General features: G+C 38.0%; 1 protein-coding gene across 8 annotated transcripts in view; it reads right to left on the minus strand.

The window, feature by feature from the left end:
• LOC138744724 (polyamine-modulated factor 1-binding protein 1) overlaps nt 1–26,037 on the minus strand; it is a 640,882-nt gene that overhangs the window by 532,074 nt on the left and 82,771 nt on the right. For all 8 annotated transcript variants that reach the window (XM_069901308.1, XM_069901306.1, XM_069901305.1 and 5 more), the window contains exon 4: nt 4,877–4,999. In XM_069901308.1, coding sequence (XP_069757409.1) covers nt 4,877–4,999 — 123 coding nt within the window. The remainder of the gene's footprint in view (nt 1–4,876; nt 5,000–26,037) is intronic.

A 26,037-nucleotide genomic window follows, 5' to 3' on the forward strand; every position in this document is an offset into this window, starting at 1 on the left:
GGCCTCGCCGCTCCACCTGGTCCTGAAAGTCTCCGGTGGCTGGCGTCTCTGCGGATACTATCGACATCTCAACGAGGCAACAGTTCCTGACCCTTACCCATCCCTCACATCCAAGATTTTACGGCCAACCTGGTAAGGGATTTCTCCAAGGTTGACCAGGTGCATGGATATCACCAGATCCCGGTGCACCCTGAGGACATAGCCAAGACGGCCATCATCACCCACTTTGGCTTGTTCAAATTCCTGCGCATGCCGTTCGGGCTCAAGAACGCCGCTCAGACCTTCCAGCGCCTCATGGACTCTGTGGGCAGGGACTTGGATTTCGTCTTTATTTATTTGGATGACATCCTCGTCACCAGCAAGGACCGGGCACAACACAAGGCCCACCTACGCACCCTTTTCTCCTGGCTGGCCGATTTCGGTCTTACCATCAACCCGGCCAAGTGCCAGTTCAGGAAAGAGTCCATGCAGTTCCTGGGCCATATCATCAGGGCCGAAGGAGCCACGCCCACCGCTGCAAAAGTCGCCGCTATCAGGGAGTTCCCACGTCGGGACAGCCTCAAGGGGCTGCAGGAGTTTGCGGGTATGGTCAACTTTTACAACCACTTCATCCAGGTAGCTGTGCACATCATGCAGCCACTATTTGCCCTCATCGCAGCCAAGCACAAATCGCTCGCTTGTAACACAGAAGCCTGCACTGTATTCGAGGCCACCAAGGATGCCCTCGCGAAGGCCACCATGCTCGCCCACTCGCACACCAACCTGCATATGCACTCTCTGCCAATGCCTCTGCCACAGCCATCGGTGCCGTCCTGGAGCAGCAGGTGAATACACATTGGAATCTGCTGGCATTCTTCAGCTGCCTGCTCCGCCCGCTGGAACGCAAGTATAGTGCTTTCAACCGTGCGTTACTGGGCATGTACCTGGCAGTGCGGCATTTCACTATATTTTGGAGGGGAGGACTTTTACCATCTTCACCAACCACAAACCCCTCACGCAGGCGCTCGCGATGGCAAAGGATCCCTGGTCGGCCCACCAGCTGTGTCACCTCTCCTTTGTGTTGGAATTTACCACCGACATTCGGCACAAGGCGAGGAAGGACAATGTGATTCCCGATGCACTCTTGCGACTGGCCATCTGCGTGCTGATAACCGGCCTTGACTTCGACGAGCTCGTCCGGGACCAGAAGTCTGATGAGGAGACGAGGGCCTTCAAGACCGCCATCACGAGCCTGCAGTTCCGAGACCTCCAGACTCCAAGCGGCTAAGGCACCATCCTGTGCGATATCTGCATGGGCACCCCGTGACCAGTGGTTCCCCAGCAGTGGTACAGGCAGGTCTTCTGTCACATCCATGACCTTTCACATCCGTCCATCAGGTCCACGGTCCGGATGGTGGCAGAACTGTTCGTATGGCATGGGCTGCGGAAGCAGATCGTGGGCTGGGCCGGAACATGCCCCCATTGTCAGACGTCCAAGGTGCACAGGCACACCAGGGTGCCTGTACAGGAGTTCAAGCACATCCAGGAATGGTTCAGCCACATTCACGTGGACATCGCCGGGCCCTTACCCATTTCCCGGGGCAACCGGTACCTGTTTACGATGGGGGACCGCACCACTTGCTGGACCGAGGTGATCCCGATGCCAGATGCCTCCACCGACTCCTGCTCCTGAGCACTGTTGCATGGTTGGGTCACCTGGTTCGGCGTCCCAGGTCACATCACCAGCAATTGGAGTGCCCAGTTCACATCTGCACTCTGGGTACAGATCGCCAACTGGTTGGGGATCCAGCTACACTGCACCACGGCCTACCGTGGACTGGTCAAATGTCTGCACTGCCACCTTAAATCAGCACTCATGGCCCGCCTCACTAGTCCCGACTGGGCGGACGAACTGCCTTGGGTGCTCTTGGGCATCCGCTCTACTCCCAAGGAAGATCTCCAGGCATCATCAGCTGAGCTGGTCTACGGTGCGCCGCTGGCACAACCTGGTGAGTTCGTCAACTCACCTCACAATCCCCAGCGGTCACCGCACTAACTACTTCCTCAACTCAGGGCACGATTGGACTCGCCCAAACCCCCACCGCTGCCCAGGCATGGCACCCACCTGTCTCATGTTCCCGGCAAACTGCTTTCCACTAAGTAAGTTTTCGTTTGGTGGGGCCTGACCACGGCACCTCTGCAGTGACCTTTCGAGGGGCCGTACAAAGTTGTATGGCGTTCCGGCTTACATTCATGCTGGACTTTGGCGGCAGGCAGGAGCTATTTACTGTGGACAGGCTGAAGCCAGCGCACTTCGATCCCACCGAGCCCGTGGTCGTAGCCCAGCCCATGAAGCATGGCTGCCCAGCGAAAAAGGACATTGGTGCCGGTTCTGGAGTGGAGTGCTGTGTGGCGGCTCACCACTAGGCAGGCGAACCAGCTTGTAAGCCATATGGTGGGGCAGCCGGCCAAAATGGCGCTGTCGGGAGTTTTCCCTTCCTCCCAGCCCGAGACTCAGAAGCCCACACTGGGGGATCATGTGATGTCCGGGTGACATCAGCGCCCTCCAGCGTGGTTCTGTCAGGTCCAGGCTGGGAGTATAAGTGCAGCCCAGCAGCCTGCAATAAACTAGTCTGCTCACTGAGCTCAACCCGTCTGGTTGTGTGCGTTCTTTCAGGAGCTGTGTAACTGCCGCTACAGCACCATAATGCAGCTCACCATGGATTCAAAACTATCATTAAATGATAGTAAATCGAAGACGCTGCACCAAAGCCAGCCATGATCCTACTAGCTTTTAAAAATGTTTATCAACTCTAAACATGAAATACTGAGAAGACCAAAATATTTAGAAGATTTATTTTATCTATTTATTTTCATTAATACAGAAACTTCAGTGATAATTTTTGAAAAGTTAATGAAGTTTTCTATTTTCGAGGCAAGAACAGAAAACTGTTTTCATCAATGATCAGACATTATATTAGAAATAGGGCATTTATGATATTTACAACAATTTTCACCTGTAACATGACCAGTTAACTATATACATGTTGGTAGCCTATTATTTTTTATGCTTAATTCACAAGTAGGCTTTTTTAAATATTGAAATAATTATTTATTGCAAAAGCATCCAAATAGTTCAAGCATTTCACTGTTATTTATTTCATAGCATTAGCAGAGTAACTCAGACTTTTGCTCAATAAATAAGCACCTTTTAGGACTACATTAAATAATTATTTAAGAATATAGGAAGTGATTGCTATTAAAGCCTGAAGAACAAAATCAGGAGAACCTGCGAAAGTGCTGAAGCAAATGTTCAGCAGGAGAGATCTTTGACATATAGATATAAAGGGAATAGGGGGAGGTGCATTGTGTGCAAACAGCAAAGCGTTAGGTTTATTTGGGCCTCTTGTCTGGTGCTGAAATACCTGTTCCTGTGCTGTACTGTTTTTTGTGTATATAGAAGTGGGACAAAAAATGAAACTACCTTCCAAAATATAATGTGAAAACTTAAAGCTAAGTTTATGAGTTCTGCCAATGGACAGAAACATACTTAGCATTTACTGACACTTCAGCAAGGAAAAATCAGTAGGGTCTTCCTTGAGGGTCAGCATGTCCCAAACTTCTGCACATGTGCAAAGCAGCATGGAAACCAGGATTGTATAGGGATCAGTGTATGAATCTGCTTTATCCTAACCTATGTAACGTGACCACATACATTTAGACAGATAGAAAAAGTAGGTGAAGGCAAGGGCTTTTAATATTTTAGTTAAAGTCATCGAGTTATACAGCATGGAAACAGTTCCTTCAGGCCAACTGGTCCATGCCAACTAAGGTGGCTATCTGAGCTTCTCCCATTTGCCTGCATTTGGCCCACATCACTTTAAACCTTTCCTGTCCATGTTACTTTCCAAATACCTTGTAAATTTAGTAACCTTTTCTATCCAAGTATTGGTTAAAAAAAGTCATGCAATCTCTTCCATTTCTATATATTCTCTGTGTGGAAAAGCATGTTCCTTAGGTTACTTTTAAATCTTTCCCTTCTCATCTTAAATATATGCCTCTAGTTTTAGACATCCCTACCCTGGGGAAAAGGCAGTAGACATCTGCTTTATTTATTCCTCTCATCTAAAAGGTCAGCCCTCAGCCTCATTTGGAAAACAGTCCCTAGATGAATCTATTACTGTTTTGATTATTAATCAATTCAGGTCAATTAAATATTTTGAAATAAGATATAATGTGTTCTATATTTTAATCCAATTTCAAAGTTTTTTTTTTAAAAATGGCTCTCAATTGACATTCATTCTCAACCACCATTACGGAACTCTGTTGCGCACAAAATTAGGTTATTCTATTCACCAATACAGAATTGTAACAGTGACTTTTTTTTAATAACATTTGGTAGTGAGTGTGGTTTATTTTGCGAAAAGTGATGAGGCTACAAGACAAGTTTCGACGTGCTTGTGATTCATCAACTCACTTCTGACATGTACAATGCAATGTCTTGGTTTGGAGTCAATAAAAACTGCAGTAAGAAGTGATTCTTTACAGAACCACCAACTGAAAATCTGCATGATACAGCCAAAATGAAAAAGATGTTTTGAGGTATTGTAGCGTTTGGACGGTATTGCAGCATGGGACGTTACAGTATCTAAAAACTTAATAACAATGAATAGAAAGGATTTTTAGGCAAAATGATCAAACACAAGTTCCAAAAAGTATTAATTAAATAACAAGATATATTATTCTATCTTCTCTGCTTATTCTCCATAAGAATTCATAGTGATTTAAAAACAGGACACCATTAAAGCCCATTGGTCTGATAAAGTATCCAATACTGATTCCATATGTAAAGATATGGAAATAATGAATGCTGAAAGAATAATTTTTTAAAAAGCACCTCTCTTAATCTTGTGTGCTGCAGAGCAGTCCTCAGGTTGTAGTTTTCTGTTTTTATGGTTGCATTCTCTACTTGTAACTTTAAGACTTCCTCTTCAGAAGACACAAGTTTATGTTGCAAATCCTTTAATAAAAAATGGCAAAATAAAACGTCAAAGAGATCTTGAAAACTGGAAGTCTGAATACCATTCATTAGTGATGATGTTATGAAGCAGACTGTTAAAGCAACATTTCTCTGCACGAGGGTAGGGAAGGGAAGACAACAGTGTTGGAGGAGATGGGAGTGCATGATGGGTGTAAAGGTGGAGGTGGCCATGATTATTTCCATTACTGGAACACTTTTCCAATGATTCCTGAAAGAATATTTCTCTGTTCCAATTATTCAAAGTTGAAACACGTACTTTTAATCAGTGAAGAGAATGGTCTGCACAAAAGGGGGGGTAGTTTCAAGTAAATTACAATTTAATTTAATTTTCCATTTTTTATATTAAGAATCCATTTTTTTTTAAAATGTTAGTTATGTTCATTCATTGAGCCACCTAGTGTTATTGTGACAAATCTAGTTGTGAACTAGAGAAGTTCTTTCTGTAATCGGCTTAGGCATGGATATACAATAGCGCAGGAATAGGTAACCTTTGCGACCAACAAGTTTTGCTTCTGGTTGGGAATGGAATGAGAAAGTGGCAAGTGTTTAAGAGCATTTTATGGACATTTCTTGTGATTCCCAATAGAAGGATATTAAAAGAAATCTAAAATTCAGAAGGAAAATGTTTTTAAATTTAACAACTAACGGTGGTTCTTTTTCTAAACTTTTTGTTATTTATTTTTATAATAAATACAGTACAATGAAGATCAGTGGTTCTATTAATATCATTTAATACTTAAACTTAGTCAATAGAAATTCTGATTTCTGCAAACCTAATTTTCCTCCAGTTGGTCAACATTTTGATCCGCAAAGAAATAACTGATCTACACAGCAAAATGCTTGAAATTCCATTATCTATTTCATAACAATTCAATTGTAGCAGCTGAGTTAGCGTTTTCTGCAAACTAAGTAACCCTAGCAAAATCTAATCAAGTGACGGAGATAAAACTTGCTGAACTTACTGCACAATCCTATCAAAACCTAGTCAACTCATTACTTTCCACTGTCATATGGCAAGCAGCAATAAATCAATACAGAAGAGCATGTACGCTGTCCCTGGTGCGATAAGGATTTGTATTATAGAAAGAGAAGGTTGATTTGTTAATAACACATAATAGCAACCATTCATACCATGCATTAAATCACAAATTTCAGTTTCCATTTAATACAGCCAAGACAAAATTGGATTTTTTTTCTCCCAGTTTTCACTGTAATTCCCACATCCATCATATATTATTAAAGGGGTCAAACCACCACTGGACAATAGTGTTTTATGGAAAAACTATAAATATAAAATATTAACCTGATCCACATTACAGTAAACACAAGGGTTTTCTCTGCTAATAATCATAAAATGATTAAAGATTTGTTGCGTTCAGGAGTACTGCAGCATCATCAGTATTTACTTTTAAACAAGTAACTAATTTTAGATACCTCCTTTATTACACTTTTTAAAGCATTTTGAATCTAATTTTTGGACTTTTTAAGCTAACTTTGCGACAAATAATCTTATAAGTTGTCTTTCACCATGATCTCTACTTTGTAAAGGTTTTTCCACAGAACTTGCTCTACTAATTTGCAATGCTTTGCAAAATCACTTCTTATTCTACTTCTACTGAAAAATTGTACTTCTTAAGTGAATTATGTTTTATTTGAAATATCTTAGACCTTTTTTCTGGCAACTGCATTCCATTAAAAAAAATCAAATACCAATACTTTAAATTCCAATGTCAATGTTACATGAAAATTGAATATTAACTAATGGTAATATTTCACAGCACTGCAATGATTCTATTGTAAAATCAAACAAATGGTAAGAACTAATGACAATTTTGTTAATGAGTTTCCATTAAGCCTGTAACTTGGGACCAATAATGGAAATATTAATTACCCCACTATGGGATTGTTACTTGTGTAACAAATAGTTTAAAATGCTCGAGTAACTGCAATTTTTAATTAGTGTGCTAAACACTTTAGTTTTCCTCCAAAACACATGGCTCTCCAGAAATTCAACACACATAATCTATGAAGTCAACTAATTTTTTGTTCCATCTGTGCTCCTTTTTGAATGAGAATTATCAAACAAAAGTAAACACCATTATCCAGATTTTACAGCAGTGTTGACAGTTGTGAAACTCAGCCCTCAAATCAATTTCCCTATCTCCTTTTAGCACATCAGCATTGCTATCTTAGTCTTGAAGCTTTCATTTGTGTAAATCATATATGCAGTGACCTCTCATCAATTTTTCAAGTCATATGCTTGCCAACTTCCTTTATTTTGTAAGCAAAAGAATAGAATATGGCATAACTAATCAGCAGTTTTCATGGCATCAGTGGGAAGCGAGCAATGGAGCAGAGCAGAAGAGCAGGGAAGAGGAGAGAGAGTGAATTTATCTCAGATATACTGAGGTGCAGCTTGGCTGGTGTAGCAGTTAGTGCAACACCTTTATGCACCAGCCAACGGGACCGGTGTTCAAATCCCATGCCATCTGTAAGGAGTTTGTTCCTTCTCCCCATGACTGCGTGGGTTTTCCCTGGGGGCTCCAGTTCCCCCCCCCCCACCATTTGAATCGTACCAGGGGTGTAGGCTAATTGGGTGTAAATTGGGTAGCACAGACTCTTGAGCCAAAATGGCCCGTTACCATGCTATATGTCTAAATTAAGGTTAAAATTTAAACAATAAATTAAATTTTAATTTATGTGCTAACCAGATAAAATGCAGAATATGGTATTATGGAGAAAAGTGCAGTTAAAGCAGTGGAAAAGATAATTTCTATGGACCATCTATAAAAACTGATAAAGCCATCGAGAATATGCAACATTTCCTTTCACTGCTGAATAAATAGAGACATTGATGTCCTTTGTTGGCCATGGCTCAATGTAGTTGGACCAGGGTAGATTATTGATGTATTTATATATAGAAATTTATATTGCTGACATTGACAATAACGGAACCTTTACCGTTATTCTGATTTCATGTCACTAAGCTCTCCAATTCTTTAAAGTACACATCATTGTTTTAACTTTAACCTAAAAAGGTGATGCCATCTTAAAATTTATACATGGAGTTGGATAAACTTTTGTGCACAGAGAGATGACCTCTGTTGTGGACCTGTTGCTCCAGTAGCTGAAATATAGTGGATCAAGGCTGTTTGGGAGGCAGAGGTTGTGTGCCACAAATTACATTTACTCCCTAACTTACACCCCAGTAAATGTCTGAAGCTAGACTCTGCTGCCGTAGTACTGAATCTGATCCAGATATGAGCTCTTGACCACAAATTGTGGTCAGCTCTAATATAGTGTTACGAGCCCAGAGGAATCCAAAACCCAGCAGCAATAGATATTCACCAAGAAAAAGTTGCTTTGAATTATCTTTAAACATAAAAATAGAATCAAACTTGAACTTATCACTATTAACTTATTTAACCACCTTCTAATTCTAAGCACATGTGTATGTAATGTGTGTGTAAGTTCAGAAAAATTCTTTGGTTCACAGTCCAATCTCACTTCTCCTTCCTCCAAGTTCACTGGTTGCAGGCAATTCTTACACTGGGCACAGATTTAACATTTGTAAAGTTCACCAGGCTTTGGTGCTTGAAAGGTAAATAGTTACTCCTCAGGAAGGTTCTTGTTGGTTTTCAGAGAGAGATTTATTATTGCAGGACATCCACAACTGATGTACTTCCATCAGCCACTCCAGTGTCTTGCTGACGAAACTTGCCCCTTCAGGGTGTTCCAGATGATAACCTCTTTTTTTCAGGTCACTACAGAGTTCCTTTTTGTTTCTCTTATTCCAAGTGAAACATTAGACAGCCAGTCCTCTCCTCTTGCATAAACCACAAGGGCTTTGACCAGGCCGTCTTCCAAAATGGGGCATTCCATAAGCTTGCCAGCTTGTTGTGTTCCAGTCCCAGCTACTGTTGCTAGCTCTAACAATGTACAAGTGATCTCTGGTGTGTGTGTCTCTCTCTCTCTCTCTCTGAGAGAAAGCCTGTTTGACTCTCTCTGCTTGCCAAAACCACATGACCCTCTTAGAACAGCAAGTTCTCCTTCAGACTGTCTGCAGCTCCGACAAGATCTTTCATCTGGCAGCGCGAGTCGGGCGGGCGAGAGTCCGGCAGCGCGAGTCGGGCGGGCGAGAGACCGGCAGCGCGAGTCGGGCGGGCGAGAGACCGGCAGCGCGAGTCGGGCGGGCGAGAGACCGGCAGCGCGAGTCGGGCGGGCGAGAGACCGGCAGCACATCAGGTGGGCGAGGGGGGGGGAGATGGCAGCACGACTGGGAGGGGGTTGGAGTTGATACGGCAGAACAATTCAGGTGGGCTTAAATCTGGCTTTCCGAAATCCGGAAAAATCTGAAGTTTGGAACACACTGTCCCCAAGGGTTCCGGATAAAGGATTGTGTACCTGTATAAAAAAAAATGCATCTCTGGAATAAAGCTGTACATGAAACAGCAACAAGTTCCACAATATTAATCAAAGGTGCAGATCTACTGACCATTTTTACTTAAATGTTTACTATTGCATAACATAGAAATACTTCAATATATCAAAGCATGACAAAGAGAGAAATAAATCTTCCTAATTTTAAATGTTACTAACTTGCAGCTTAATTTCATCCAATATGGTGCTGCTTGCACTCTGAGGATAATGAGACTAGATGGCTTCCTATTGAACAACATCAACTAAAGAATGTTCCCTTAAAAGTTCTTCCTTTTTTTTTTTAAAGCATCTAAGAAAGCACTCTTAAATATTACTAAGAACCCTATAATTCTAAATTATTTTGCATTGTGGCAAGAAGCTCATGCAATTATTGGTATAAATACCTCATTATTTCGGAAAACTCCTCTGTGGAATAACCCCAATATTCCCCACCTGATTGCAGATGGAATTTTTAAAAATTGGATTAATAGTGGTATAAAAACAATTGAAGATTTATAGAGCCAAGATAACTGCCAATTTTCAACAATTGTCTAGTAAATTTAATCTGCCAAATCATAATTTATTGAAATATTTCCATATTAGACACTGGGTTACAGACTACCCTGAAATTCCAACAGAATCCCCATTTGAAAAGCGCTTGCTCAGAGAAGATTCGTGATTCAATTTATTGCCATTATAATAAAACAGTGTCATATTACATGAAATTGCTTTTGCCTACTGTAAAGCAGACAAATTCGCCATTGGCAGAAATTGCCTGAAGCACCTCTTGTCTATTTATATTCTTTTAAACAGTAGCTTGCCAGTCTATACCAAGAGTGTTATTAAAAATAACTGGGAATCAGACCTTGAATACAATTACCATGATGCTGATTGGTGTAATATCCTTCAAATGTGTCAAACTATATTAATCTCAACTTAGATAAATACAGTTTCATATCTTTAATAGGCCCACTACACTCCACATAGACTGCACAAAATATACCATAAACCCTCTCCCAATTGTCAGAAATGCAAAACTTGTGACGGAGATATACTTTATATGTTTTGAAATTGCTCTTATCTGGACGACTTTTGGAAATGCATTGTTAGAATAACTTCAGATACTATAAAAACCAAAATTTCATTTCACCCTAGGGTCTGGATTTTTGGAGAACTACAAGATCTTAATGTGAATTTCCTCCTTCACAGAGGCAATGGTTAAATGAGTTAACACCCTGTAGCACATCTGAGATCTTGTATAGTGTGAGGAGGAAACCAGCAATATATGAAAAAAATGGGGCTTTTTTTGGCCTTATTACGATCATTATATTTCCTCAGCTACTGAATTAGTACAGATACCAGTCCTCCTGTCCTCCTAATATCTGCTTAATGTAGTAACATATGCCTTATTAATATACATTAGGCCTTACTTGATTCATTTCAATTTTGAATGTGGGACATATCAAGGATTTTTCCCCACAATTTTTCATACCTGTAGAAATTTTTAAAAAATGATTTAAGAGAAGGTTGAATCTGTACGTGGAGGTGAGGGGGTTGGAGGGTTATTGGCGGAGAGTGGGAGGTTTGAGCTAGTGGAGTTGTTCTAATGAACCTGTGCGGACTCGAAAGGCCGACATGGCCTGTTTCCGCTCCGTAAATGGTTATATGGTTATATGGGAGAAATTTCTACCATATCAGGATTACGGCTGGGGCGGGGGGAATGGTAGGTGGGAGGGAGCACTTTGTTGGTTTGCTTTTTTTTTTAAATGTGCATTTGTTTACACAAATATTTTTATTGAAGCGAAATAGCCATATCTTTAAAAAAAGATGGGAAACAGATGAAGGAAAGACCATTCCTGCTCTGCTATTTTAAAAGACCACAAGAATTATGAGCATCATTAGGCCATTTGGGTAAAGACTCTGCTCAACCATTTTTTTTTCTCCACTTCCAGCAATTAATTTGACTCTCTTTCAAGAAAATATTAAGATAAACATTCAAGAATTAAATCTTTAATTTCTATGACATTTCACAGAATGCAGGCCAACATTGTGGATAAAATGATATTGCCCAAAAGCAAAATATTCTTTTGCAGTTTACTTTATCTTTCCTTATTGAACAACTCTCTCATTACAGAAATGAACTCAAAAATTCCACACCATTTCCAGGGCAAGTTTAGCCAAAACTGCAAATAATCCTTTGAATGTAACCCTAACCACAGCACTGTATCATTCAGCAAAATTCTCTTGATCTTCAACATCCCTTTCAATAATGATCAACTGCCATTTGCCTTCCAGAGTTTGCTGCTTGTGTCCGCAGTATTAACATTCATAAATCCTTCTGTACACATTTCTTTCTCAAAGGTTTATGAATAAAACACCACTCTGCTCTTGATCTATCAAAATTAATAAAAACCTCTCTTCATTACACACCATCTATTATATATTTTCTCATTCACCTCACCTATCCATATCCCAAGTGCATTCTTTGCATCCTTTCACAATTCTTTACTCACCTGACATCAGCAAACTTTGACATTTTACACCATCCTTTAATTTGTCAAGAACTGAAATTATAAATAGTAGAGGGCCCAGCAATGATCCCTAAGCCACACCACATATAACATTCTGCTAACCTGAAAAAGGCAGAGCAATTCTTACTCAGGTTTTTATCCTTTAAACAATTTATTCTTGTAAACAAATCCCTCCAGCCTTTTGAGCTCTTATATTGTGAAACAAGCTATTGTAGAAATTAAGAGTATGGAAGTGATGTTGAGGCTTTATAAGGCACTGGTGAGACCACACTTGAAAGTATTGTGAGCAGTTTTAGACCCCCCCCCCCCCCATTTAAGAAAGGATGTGCTAATGCTGGAGAGGATTCAGAGGATGTTCACAATGAAAGGGAGCAGCATTTGACAGTTCTGGCCTGTACTCATTGGAATTTAAAGGTATGGGGGGGGGGGGGATTTTATTGAAACATTTTGAATGTTGAAAGGCATTGTCAGAGAAGATGTAGAAAGATTGTTTACCATGGTGCGAGAGTCTAGGGCACAACTTCAGGATTGAAGGTGTCCACTTACAACAGAGATGCGGAGGAATTTCTTCAACAAGGGGAAGGTAAATGTATGAAATTTGTTGCCACAGGCAGTTGTAGAGGCAAAGTAATTGGGTGTATTTAAGGCAGAAATTGCTAGGTTCTTGATTAGCTAGGGCATCAAAGGTTGTGGGGTGAAGGCCAGGCAGTGGGGCTGAGTGAGAAAATGGATTAAATGGCAGGGCTGACTCGATATTTCTGCTGCTTTGTCTTTTTGTTTTATGGTATGCTATATTGCCAAATGTCGGAAATTCCAAATATTCAACATTCTCTCATTCCTCCTGATCTATCTGCAAACTACATTCTTTAAAAAAAAATGTCATGTACAATTTCCTTTTCATAAAAATATGCTAACTGAGAAAATCATGGGCCCTCAGCATATCTGGTCTTAACAAGTTAAAGAACAGCGTAATATATCAAAGATTGCTGTAAGCCATTGGGTAAGAAACTGTTAGAAGGACGTAAAGAGTGTACTTCAGAAATAGACAAGATACATGAATGTGCCAGATGAGGTGTAACAAAAACAAGACATGATTCATTTTGGTAGGACAATAACAAAACAGTGTCCTTTCTTGAATTGCTAAGAAATTAGTAAATTTGGTATACAGAAAGATCCAGAATTTTCTTGATAACCAACTTCAGCCTCCCTTGTCTGTAGTGAGGAGATTACGTGGTTTCCAATTCATACTGACTGTGGTATTCCGATGAGTAAATTAAGGATCCAGTTGCAAAGGCCCATGGTTTGGACCAGCGCTAAGAAAATAAAGGTGTTGAAGGCTGAGCTTTAGTCACATAATATATATATATTGTATATTCCAGAAAATTTGGCATTTCAGAATGGTAGGAAGAAAGGAAATGTTAGTAGGGATGCATGAATCACAATACTAAAAAAGATATTGTTGCAGAGGGTTATGCTGTAGAATGTGTTTTTGTGGCAGAAAGTTATATATAACAAGTGGAGAAAAATATTCACTAACAGTAGATATACTATTAGATGAACATGACTTCCGGCTGGCAACTGTATCAAATAGCTGCAGTTCTTTTTTAAATGTTTTCCATTCATTTACCATTAATTTTTCAACCAAAGTGCTTTATACTTTGCCCCTTTAATAACTAATATTGCTGATTATTTCAAAATGGCTACAAGAAGTTCTAGAGCTGCAAAATTTTAAAAAAAAGGAAAAGGAAGAGACAACTGCATAGTCCACTTTACATGCGGGAAATCTTAAAGTTAATCAGGTACAAGTTTTGGATACTTGCTCAATAGCTAGTATAAAGAAAGATTAGATTGAATTGATCAGATTAAACAAATTGATTTACAATATGCACAAGTTAAAAAACCCTGAATTATATAAAAAGAGTTTGATTTAAGACTAAATTTGATCTTATTTCTACTTATCCCATTGAACAGCAACTTTTGAGGAGTAAAAGTCAATTTTACATTCACTGTGAAAAATATGGTATGCTTTTGGTCAACCAATTGAAAGGAATTGCTGCTAAGAGACAAATTACTAAGATTCGGATGGATGACGGTAATGTTACTACCACAGATATATCTGAAATAAATGATACATTTAGAAAATTTTTTATCATAGACTGTATACTTCTGAATCTAATAATGATAATAGTCTAATGAAGAATTTTTGGACCACTTAAATATTCCCACACTTTCTCAAAATAATCATACAAATTTGGAAGACCTATTTCACTATAGTCACATAAATCTGCAGAACCTGATGGGTATCCTGTGGAATTCTTTAAACTTTTTTCTAAACTGCTTATGCCCCAATTAAGTTCTGTGTTTAATTACTCATTTAAACAGGGCAATCTTCCATGATCTTTTAGTGAAGTTTGTACTTCTCTTATTGCAAAATAAAAAGGGAAAGATCAACTTAAGTGTTCTTCTTATAGGGCAATTTCTTTACTAAATGTTGATTATGAAGACCTTGGTTAAAGTGCTGGTCCACATACTGGAGAATGTATTACCTTTAATTATTTCTGAGGATCAGACTGGCTTTATTGAAATCATTATTCTTATTTTAATATGTTGTTTATTGTACATTTTATATTTACCCCCCACTCCTGTCCCTGAATAAGTCCTTTTGTTACATGCAGAGAAAGCTTTCAATCGGGTGAAGTGGGGTTATTTAATTGAGATCCTGGAAAATTTTAATTTTGGACCATATTTTATTAAATGCATTCAATTATTACATGTCTTACTGATTCAATTCTTACTAATTTACAACAATCAAAACTTTTCAATCTTCTAGGAGGTTCTTGTCAAGACTCTCCATTAAGTCCTTTTGATTTGGTTTTAGAACCATTAGCAATTGCCTTTCATAAGTGCAGAGATTTTTAAGAAGGGATTTACAGGAAGGATATTGAACATATTATTTCCCTATATGCAGATGACTTTTTGCTTTTTATATTTAATCCAGATCTTTCTTTACCATTCATACTATTTTAGCTATCTCAATTTAGTCAGTTTCAAGGTATAAGTTGGATCTGCACAAGAGTGGACTTTTACCTTTAAATGCAGCAGTACCAAAATATTTTAATTTTCCTTTAAAGATTGTGAGAGATCAATTTTCTTATTTGGTATTACAATTACAAAGAGTTATAAATGGCTTTTTAAGGAACATTTTTCTACTTAAACATGTTAAATTATCCTTAATGAGATGGTTGCCTTTAATCTATTTCAATGATTGATCATATTAACTCTATTAAATGAACATTTTACCTAAATTTTTGTTTCTTTTCCAATTTTTATTCCTAAATCTTTTTTGATTCGGTTATATCTTCTTGCATATGGCAAGGAAAACGCTCCCACTTGAATAAAGTTCATCTTCAAAAATCTAAAAGGAATGATGGTTTGGTGTTTCCTAATTTTAGATTTTTATCACTGGGCGGTCAATATACGTAACTTGATTCTTTTATTACAATTTGATAATGGAGTTGACGGCCCCACATGGGTAGAAATGGAATTAAATTTTATAAAGAATATTTCCATGTCGGCAATTCTTGGGTCTTTCTCTATCCTCTTCTTGATACAAATTCACAGACAACCCAATCAGTAATCCAATGAAAAATGGCAAAAGTAGCCTTAAGAATTACTTTAAAGAATGCATTCAGTTGTTTAGAACAGTACATTATGGAACCTATAAAGGAACAAACCACTTTAATTTTGGTTAATTATTTCTTTGTCAATGACCCTATATTGGAGGAACCCCAGTCATCATTACATGACACAATTCCCTATTCAGATTGGGAGTGATAGACATAGTTTTGAAATTACTGTGACATGCTTAAATAAAGGCATATACAAAATTTATGAATTCTGAATCTGGGTGGATTGTGAAAATAGATGAAATGGTAAGATATTAAATGAGGTCATGCATAGGGAGTACTTCCTTTCATAGCTAATATGCAGACAAATATTAAAGCAACTATTCCATATAGATATATTCTACAGAGAAATAAAAACTTTAATGTAAGGATGATCCATCCATAGCTAAGTAAGAAAGATAGGAATGGTAACAAAATAAGTCACACAGTGTTATCAGAATTCACATTTTGCCAGAAGATTCGGAACATTTTCTAGAAAGGGAAGAAAATATATTCTGAAAGTAAACTGGCAAGAGACAATAAAAACAGATACTAAGAGCTTTTACAAATGCATAAGTAAAAAGGTAAATGTTGGTTCCTAAGGGATGAAAGCAAGGAATTCATAATGGGAAAATGACAGAAATTTTGAAAAAAATATTCTGTGTCTGTTCTCACAGCACAAAACACTAAAATCATCCCAATAAAAGTAGAGATTCTAGTAGCAAGAAAGAGAGAGATTATCACTTGAGAAAACATACTAGACAAGCTAATGGAACTAATAGCCAACAAATCCTATTGACCTGATAGCCTGCATTGTTGGGCCTTCAAAGAACTGGCTGAGATAATGGACACATTAACGATGTCGTTCCAAAATTTCCCAAACAGTGGAGAAATTCCTATGGATTGGAAAATTATCAATGCAATGCTCCTGTTCTAACCCAGAGGGAGCCAGAAAGCAGTAAATATTAAGACAGGTAGCCTAATATGTAATTGGGAAAACATTGGAATTAGTAAATTAGAAAATCATAATACAGTTAACTAGAGTCAACATTTTTTCTTTCAAAGGAACCTCCATTCAGTAATGCAGCCCCTCCTTCTAAGCAACATGCCATGCATTCCCAGGGAATCTGGGTCAATGGGGAACTCTGGCTAAGATAGTGGGGGTTGGTGGATGTGAGATGGTCAGTGCAAAAAAGAAATGTGAAGAAGCAGAGCGATACAAGATGATGACATTTTGTGAACAATGAGTGTTGTACAATTGTTCACACAAAATAGCAGTTTAAATAATCACATATTTCATCTAATGCGATGACATAAACTGTAGGAAGTTATTAAAGTTTTAATTGAATTAATATTGTACATTGATCTATCATAGCTTCACTGCTCTTACTTTCTACATGTTGGCTTATGAAAGGAAGTAGCCTCAATGCATTACCTCACACATACAGTCCATGAATTAAAATTCCAAGTCTCCCTTTTGCAGTTTATTGACAAGATAATCTTTGCTTTCTGCAGTTTAAAGCATTTATTCTCACTGATACTTCTTTGGCCTCTTTTTTATGTAATCTGGAAGCATCTTTATTATGCACCCTACCTGATATATCTAAATCAATAATATATGTTTTAGAAAAAGCAAGGAGTTGAGTAATGAGTCAGTGAAATTCCACTGCTAACAATTGTACAGTCAGAGAAACAACAGTCAAACTTTGCTTCTTGTCATAAAGCCAATTTACCATTCTCCCTTGGATCCCCTAAACCCTTACTTTTAAGGCCTAGCTTTTATCTGGAATGTAGTCAAAAGCCTTGTGGAAATCTACGTAGACTGCATAGAGCCCTCATCTAAACTGAAAATATTCAGTCTCTTCAAAATATTTAATCATTATATAGAATAATTTTTAATAAATTTGTTACTAAATCCTTGTTGAAGACCCTTAATTAACCCATGCCTTTCTAAATAAAGGTTTATACCATCTTTCTCTGGTCGGCAAATCATTGAAAACAGTAGCCACTAAACCACTCAAGATAACCAATCATCACATCCTTCTCCCTTTTAAAACATTACATTAGTAGTCTTCTCATAGGGTAGCAAGGAAAAATTATGATCAGATTTCCTCTCTTGCTTCTTTTAACACCCTGGCTTATAGTATTGTGCCCAAAACTACACATAATACTCAAGCTGTGGAGTAACTTGCATTATCTTCCTGTTCTTGCACTCTATGTACTCAATAATAACCATCTTATTAAAAAATCTTACTGTCAAAAGATGACTTAGCCTCTTTCAAAAGATATTAAGTACTTTAACACTTCTTTCCAAAGTATAAGATTTGTAATGAACTTGTCCTTAGACTGCCCAATGGTGGTTGATCTTAGGTCAACATGTGTGGGGAACAATATAATGCAATATACAACTAATGCAGAAATAATCTCTGATGTGTTAGAGCCTCATATGTTATGAAATGCTTGGTTGAATTTCTAGAATGGTGCAAATTAACCCAGGAATGATCCACTTCATGTTTCACTTTGTGGTAAGTAAATTTCACAGAACAGTGAAATCAACTGTGGAAATTTCTAAGCCACTATGTTTACAATGAATGGGCCACATACTTGCACATCCAACAATTAGGTTGTGTTGTGGATGAATGACCCTTGGGGAGCTGCCACATTAAAGTAATGGTGTTTTCTCCTTTCTAGCCTAGGAATACTGAGATTAAACCAATAGAGACAGAGAAAGTTGAACCTCAAGTTGAACCATGAGGAAAGTAAAGATTAATAGGAATCAGGTTTATTGTCATGAATATGTGTCGTGAAATTTCCTGTTTGCTACTGCAGTATTGTTCATATTGTCAGTATTGAGCAGAACAAAGTGCAAAATTACTACAAAATACTTTTCTGCAAATACAAGATTTAAAAAAAATAAATAACTAGTGCAATAAAGAGAAAAAGTCAGGTAGTGTGCTTAGGTTCATTGACCGTTCAGAAATCGGATGGCGGAGAGGAAAAGCTGTTTTTGTAATGTTCAGTATGTGCCTTTAGGCTCCTGTACCTGTCTTTATATCAGTTAATCGGTTATCGTGTATTATGGCATACAATTAACTGGCGTTAGGTTGACCTCCTTTTTTTTAAAAAGCCTAATTTTAATGGTATATCCGGCGTACAAGTTGACCACCCCCCCTGCTCCCAGCAACAACCCAATTTTTTTTTTAAACTCCCCAATAGCCAAATAACAAAGATGTAAATTACTGTAAGCAAATTTTAAAAAGCAGTAAAAAACCCTTGGCCTACCGGGCAAGAATGGAAACTTAGACCTACAGGGCAGGAGCAGTGATCTTGTTCTCTCAGCTTGAATGGGAACCCCCCTGTTGGGAGAATGAGGTCACTGCTCCTGCTCCAGAGAATGAGGTTGTCACTTCTACCACGACCTTGTTCTCCCGAGCATGAGAGGTGACTTTGGCTTATCGGGAAGGAGCGGCAACCTCAAGCTCTATAATTGTAGTAGAATGTCTGGTTGGGTTATGGCGGTGCCTGGCAGTGGGGAGGTGTCAGGGAACAGTGGCACTGGCAGTGGGAAGGTGCTTCCAGGGTCAACTAATACGCTGAATTAGTGCTTCCAGGGTCAAATTATACGCCAAATTGGCATTAAACAATTTTTGACCTGAATTTAAAGTCTCAAAAGTATATCTGATGCAGAAGTTGAGTGATTTTTGAGGATTTTATGATGACTTCTACGATGAAATATATGGTATATCGGAGTATTATCAATTCTGTGCATTATTTTCAATGCATTACATAACATTTGCTTTCATTAAGTTGTATCTGTATGTAAAATTGTAGTTCTGTTTCATTTCATCTTGGAATGTTCAAAGCTGAAGAATCATCTTGATAAACTAAAGATCTAGGATCTGTTGTGAATCAAATTTTACAATATCTAATTTTTTAAAATAACAAGCTTTAAAATGTTAGCCAAAGACAAACACAAATGATTCAAGCATCCTGTAGAATCATACTTTGGTTAATAATAGCAAAGCATTTCCTTTTTAAAATTAAGCCATTTTTCATCTAAAGTTGTAGAATATTAATTAACTTTAAACATTTGCCAAATCATTGAATATATTTTCAGCATATGAAAAATAAATCTATTTTTTTTTGCTCAATTGTTAAATATATATTTCACTGGACAATTCAATGACAACATACAAGATACACTAAAGAAATTCCCCTATTGGATGCATTACTTTTATTCACATTAAAGCAAATTTTCCTTTTATGAATAATGTTTTGTGATGGAGACAAAAACTCACAAGTTAATTTGATAATCATTGATCAATGCTTCCAATTTCACTAATTGTCATCTCTGTAATTTGCCCTGATTCCACAGTAGTGAACAGGATCAAGACACTGATATAACATAAATACCATAATTGCACTAAAATGCAAAGCATTTTACACCTACGATTTGCTCGCATTTATTTTTCCAACAGCTATAGAGATGGTATTCTCAAGACGACACAAGTAAAAGGCAAAAAAAATCCATAAATTATATTCATTAAAAGGTTCAGACAAACCAAGAACTTAGAGCAGTTTGTTTTTCCATATTTTCTTTTGTTGTAAGTAGGTTAGTGTTCTGCTCCTTGCACTCAGTAACTAACGACACACTCCTGTCAAATATGGAACAAATATTATTGTACATTTTATTAAATTCATTTTAACCTCAAAAGTTTGCCTGATGTGCAGCAAGTTGATCAACAGAAATGTATCTGTTCGCCATACACACTGTAAATCCTTACAGATTTAAACTGGCATATAAAAAAAGGCAGCATACTGAAAAATAGAAACTCAAATAAATAGTAGTTGTTAAGTTTAAACCACTAAGCAATTTTCATAATACCTCTTTTGGTACCTCTGATACCAATTACTATTGGTTCTAATCTAAGATTAAAGTGATTTACAAACATTGAATGTGGACCTTATAGAAACAATGCAACGTTTGTCTGAAGGTTCTTGGAGCAAAACTGCTGACAAAGGGGTAATACAGCAGTAAGTTGACAACACTGAGAGGCACTGATGAAATCTATGGTCACATCCAAACCAATAGTTGAAAATGCAAGACTTAACTGCTCAAAGAGTGTGATTGCCATTTTAAACAATCATTCAACCATGGTTTTATGACTAAGGACATTAAACAAAAAAATGTGGAACAATGATTAATCTTTACAAGTTATTGTGCAGAATATTGAAGGACCATCTGGTGCAAACCATTATATTACAGTATCTTGGACACCACATATTATGTTATTAGGACAAGGTACTTTCAATTTCAGTGATTCAATTAGAGAGGTAGATTGGAAAAGGTTATTGCAGGACAAGGTAACAATGGTAGCATTTCAATTCCAACTTCATACTGCAGGAAAAAGTGGAGGATTGCTAAAGTTGTGTGAAGACTCAGAAAAGGAAAGCTATAAAACAAGATATAGACCAGTTACACTAGGGTTAGAGAAATGGCAGCTGGTGTTTACTCTGTACAAATATGAGGTGTTTCAATTTTGAGAAGTTGAATGCAATGAAAAAGTATACAGTTAACTACAAAAATGTGATATCTAGAGGGATCTGAGGATCCAAGTTGATAGGTCTCTTTACACTGTCATGGAAGTAGATAGGGTAGTAAATGTGGCATATGGCTTCATTGGTTGAGGTATTGAATACAAGAGTAAAGACTAGGCTGAACTTGGAATATTGAGTGTAATTCTGAAATCCCTATTACAGTAAGGATGTGAAGGCTTTGGAAAAGGTACCAGGATATTTACCAGAATCCACTTGGATTAGAGGAGAGGTTGAACAAACATGAGTTGTTTTCTCTGGAGTGTCAGAGGCTGAGGGGAGACCTGACCGAAGTTAATAAAAATTATGAGAGGCATAGATAGGGAAGACTGACAGAATCTTTTTCCCAGGGAAAACTGTCAAATACTAGAGAACAAACATTGGAGGGAAGAATGTTTGAAAGGAGTGGTTGGTGCCAGGAGTGCTGGAAGCAGATAATCATAAAAGCATTTGAGAGGTTTCTACAGGAATATGCAAGAATAGAAGGCTATGTACAGTGCCCTCCATAATGTTTGGGTTAAAGATACTTTTTTCCCCTTTAATTTCCTCTGTGCTCTACAGTTTTAAATTTGCATTATAATTCACATGTAATTAAAATGCACATTCCAGATTTTATTCAAGGTTATTTGTATACATTTTCGTTTAACCATGTCAAAATTACAGCACTTTTTATATGTAGTCTCTTCATTTCAGGACATCGTAATGTTTGGGACATTTGGCTTCACAGGTGTTTGTGAGTATTCAGGTATGTTTAATTGCCTCATTGGTGCAGGTATAAGAGAACTAGGCTTGCTTTGAAGCTTTTGATCAGCTTTGGAGTCTGTAGTTGCCATTTTTCTACATGAAGACTAGAGATGTGCCAATGAAAGTCAAAGAAGCCGTTATGAGGCTTAAAAACAATAAAATAGTAAGAGACGTTTCCCAAACCTTAGGATTATAAAAATCAACAGTTTGGCCCATCATTAAGAGGAAAGAGAGTAATGCGGAGCTCAATAATCACAAAGAGACTGTTATTCCAAGGAAGATTGTCCTTGCCAATGACAGAAGAATTCTCTTCAAAATGAAGAAAAATCTCCAAAAGCATGTTAGACAGATCAGAAACATTCTTCAGGCAGCAGGTGTGATGTTCAATTACTGCTATCCTCAGAAGACTTCATGAACATAAATGAAGATGCTGTACTGCAAGATGCAAACCATGGCAAAGGTGATATGCTTTGGATCTTGGGCAGTTCTTCAAACGTCCAGACTTTGCTCTCGCCATCACTATGATATAGGTTCATCTTCGTCTCATCTGCCCACAAGACCTTTTTACAGAATTTGACAGGCTCTTTTAGATATTTATTCGCAAACTGTAATCTGGCTTTCCTTTCTGTGGCTAACTAGCGGTTTGCATATTGCATTGTAGCCTCTGTATTTCTGTTCATGCAGTTTTCCGAGGACAGCAGTCATTGATATATCCACACGTGCCTCCTGAAGAGTGTTTCTGATCTGTCGGACAGGCGTTTAGGAATTGTCTTCATTATGATGAGAATTCTTCAGTCATCAGCAGTTTTGGATGGAAGGCCAGTCCCTTTGCAATTACTGAGTACCTGGTTTCTTCTTAATCATCTTCCAAACTGTTGATTTTAGTATTCCTAAGGTTTGGCCAATACCGCTCACTGTTTTATTCTTGTTTTTCAGTCTCATAATGGCTTCTTTGACTTCCAATGGCAACTACAGACTCCAAAGGTGATCAAAAGCTTCAAAGCAAGCATAGCTCTCTTTTACCTGCTCCAATGAAGCAATTAAATATACTGAGTACTCACAAATACCTGTGAAGTCAAATGTCCCAAATATCAGTGCCTGAAATGAGAGGACTCCATAAATATATACATATATTACTCTAATTTTGACGGGGTCAAACCAAAATGTGTACAAATAACCTTGAATAAAATCTGGAATGTGCATTTTAATTACATGTGAATTGTTTGATTACAAATTTAAAACTGTGGAGCACAGGGCAAATAAAGGGAAAATGTGTCTTTGTCCTAAACATTATGGAGAGCAGTATATGTTTGTAAGCAGCAAATATTTAGTTTGATTTGGCATCATGTTCAGCGCAGACACCATGGCCACAGGTCCTGGTCCTGTGCTGCATGGTTCTGCACTAAATCAGAAGGCTAAAGGGCAGTAATGCTGACAATCAAATTAGAGAAGTTATTGGGACCCACTAATATATCAAAATAAACTAAGATTTTGAATGGAAATAGTTTATCGAAAAGGTGAAGTACAGTCTTCCTAAAGACACTTTGTGTCTAATTAAGTTGAGAAGATTCTTTGAGATAAATTGGGTTTGGATGCACTTATGGACTTTGAGAGATGTTCATCAAAGTAATTTTAAGCAGTGTCCCTAAGGTACAAAGACTGCCTAAAGAAATCTCTGCCACATTGACAACCGCCAGTGGGCTGATATCGCCTCAAACCGTGCATCTTGGCACCTCACAGTTCGGCGGGCAGCAACCTCCTTTGAAGACCCACCTCACTGACAAAAGACAAAGGAGGAAAAACCCAACTCCCAACCCCAACCCACCAATTTTCCCTTGCAACCGCGTCTGCCTGTCCCGCATTGGACTTGTCAGCCACAAACGAGCCTGCAGCTGACGTGGACATTGCCCCTCCATAAATCTTCGTCCGTGAAGCCAAGCCAAAGAAAGAAAGATTGGATACAAAATTGGCTGTGTCAGAAAATAGAATAGAGAGGAAGATGGAGGATCTACACATTGAAATTGGACTGCAGTGATATTTCTCAAGGTTGAGTTTTGACCAATTTTCAATTGTTATAGACATGGATGCATGAAAACAATCACCACTCAGCAATGTAGTCATAATGGTGATAAAGACCAAAATTATAGATTAAATATGATACAAGAAGAAGGGCAAATGAGTGAAGACAATACAAAGAGTGAAATATACTCTGTGGGACAAATAATAAGGAAAATTTGCATACAAAAAATGGCCAATTTTAAAAAGTAGAGATGACCACAGGGAGTTTTTTCTAAAATTCTGAACTAAAAAGTGATGCAGTTACTAAGATTTGTAAATAGAGGCACGGGAAATAAAAAATAAAAGAATAATGTTCAAACTTTAGAAGTAAACAGTTAAGCTTCAGCTACAGCACAGTTGGCAATTCTGGATATAAGTAAGGATTTAAAGACCTTAGAAAGGATTCATAAAAGTGCATCAGGATTTTCCTAAAGATAATTTAGGAATGAGTTTAGGAATGAGCAGAGAAGATTAAGAGAGGACCCTATATGTTTAGGTTATATTGTGGCCCAGAAAGTACATTTTATCTGAAAGCCAATCAAGTATGCTCAGAGTTGAGCTCCACTCCAAAATCCTCCCAAAACATCTTAACCCCATTTTAACTCTCTTCTCCTATCCCCCTTATCCAATATTCAGATTTATTTCCTAATCTTCTCCAAACCTCACCCAGAGATTTACACACCCAAAAACATGCATTACATTTCCAAATATTTTCTGTGACTAATTTAGAAATCAGTAAAACTTACATAAAGTTGGATATCTAAAAGCTGGGAATTAACATTTCTTTTAATATGAGATTTGGAACTTTCTAAATGGAAACTCATTAGAAAGTAATTCCAGAATTGTTTAAAATAGAATTTGGAAATGTATTTGAGGATGAAGAACTTTCAAAATTCTAGACAAAAAGAGGAATGGATCTAAGAAACCTTGCTCATTAATGAAATGATAGAAAGAATAGCATTCTGCAGCACTGTTTTTCTAACATTCTGTGACTCCTTTAATTATTCAATTAAAGCGAACTGAAGCGAACTGAAATTGGAGCACAACTCATTTAGAGCCACATCTTTAGAATTGCAGGAAAATGGGAAGATACTGGGAATGATTACATTTTTTAGGTGATCCTCAACTAAAAGACTGAAGGAGTGGCAACCCTTCGTTCAAAGGAACCCTACATTGCTGGCAAATCCCCCTGCTTAAGATATCACACAAATCTCACTGGAATCAATATAATTGTAAGATTGGAGATTATGTAGATAGTGTAAAAAATTGTTGTTGGTTACAACAGGTTAGAGACAAATGCAGAGTTGGGATGTTAAGTGTGAAGTGATGCCCTTTGGAAGTTCAAACTTGAAGGAAGAGGATTCTTAACAGAAGAACAGAGAGATCTTGGGGTCTAGGTCCATAAATCCTGCAAGATTGTGACACAAGTTGATAGAGTGGTTAAGAAAGCATCTGGTGTCTTGGCCTTTATTAGTCAGGGGATTAAGTTCAAGAAACGTGTGGTAATGTGCACCTCTATAAGATTCTGGTTAGACCACACTTGGTAGTATTGCATTCTGTTCTGGTCGCCTCATTACAGAAAGGTCAAGTTTATTGTCATCTTATTGTACAATTATAACCTGACAAGTACAGCGTTCTTGGTGCATAAACATGCAGACACACAAGCAGACATGACACATATACAGACAAATAATACATATGCAGGACAAGTATATCTATAAAAACAAACAAGTAAACAAATAAATGTTGTTTTGTACAAATGAGAGTCTCAGATGTTTCATGTAAACAGTTCTTTTGGTCATTCAGCATTCTCATTGCCTGTGGGAATAAGCTGTTCCTCTGCTTGGTGGTGCTGTCTTTGATACTGCTGTATTCTTCCCTAATGGGAGCAGATAAAATATGCTGTGTGTAGGGTGGAAGGGGTTATCAATGATTTTGCGTCCACTCTTAGACAATTATCCCGAAGATCACATCAATGGGGGCCGAGGGAGGAGGCCTCCAGTGA

This window comes from Narcine bancroftii, chromosome 10 (genome assembly GCF_036971445.1).
Source record: "Narcine bancroftii isolate sNarBan1 chromosome 10, sNarBan1.hap1, whole genome shotgun sequence".
In the NCBI taxonomy this organism is placed as follows: domain Eukaryota; kingdom Metazoa; phylum Chordata; class Chondrichthyes; order Torpediniformes; family Narcinidae; genus Narcine; species Narcine bancroftii.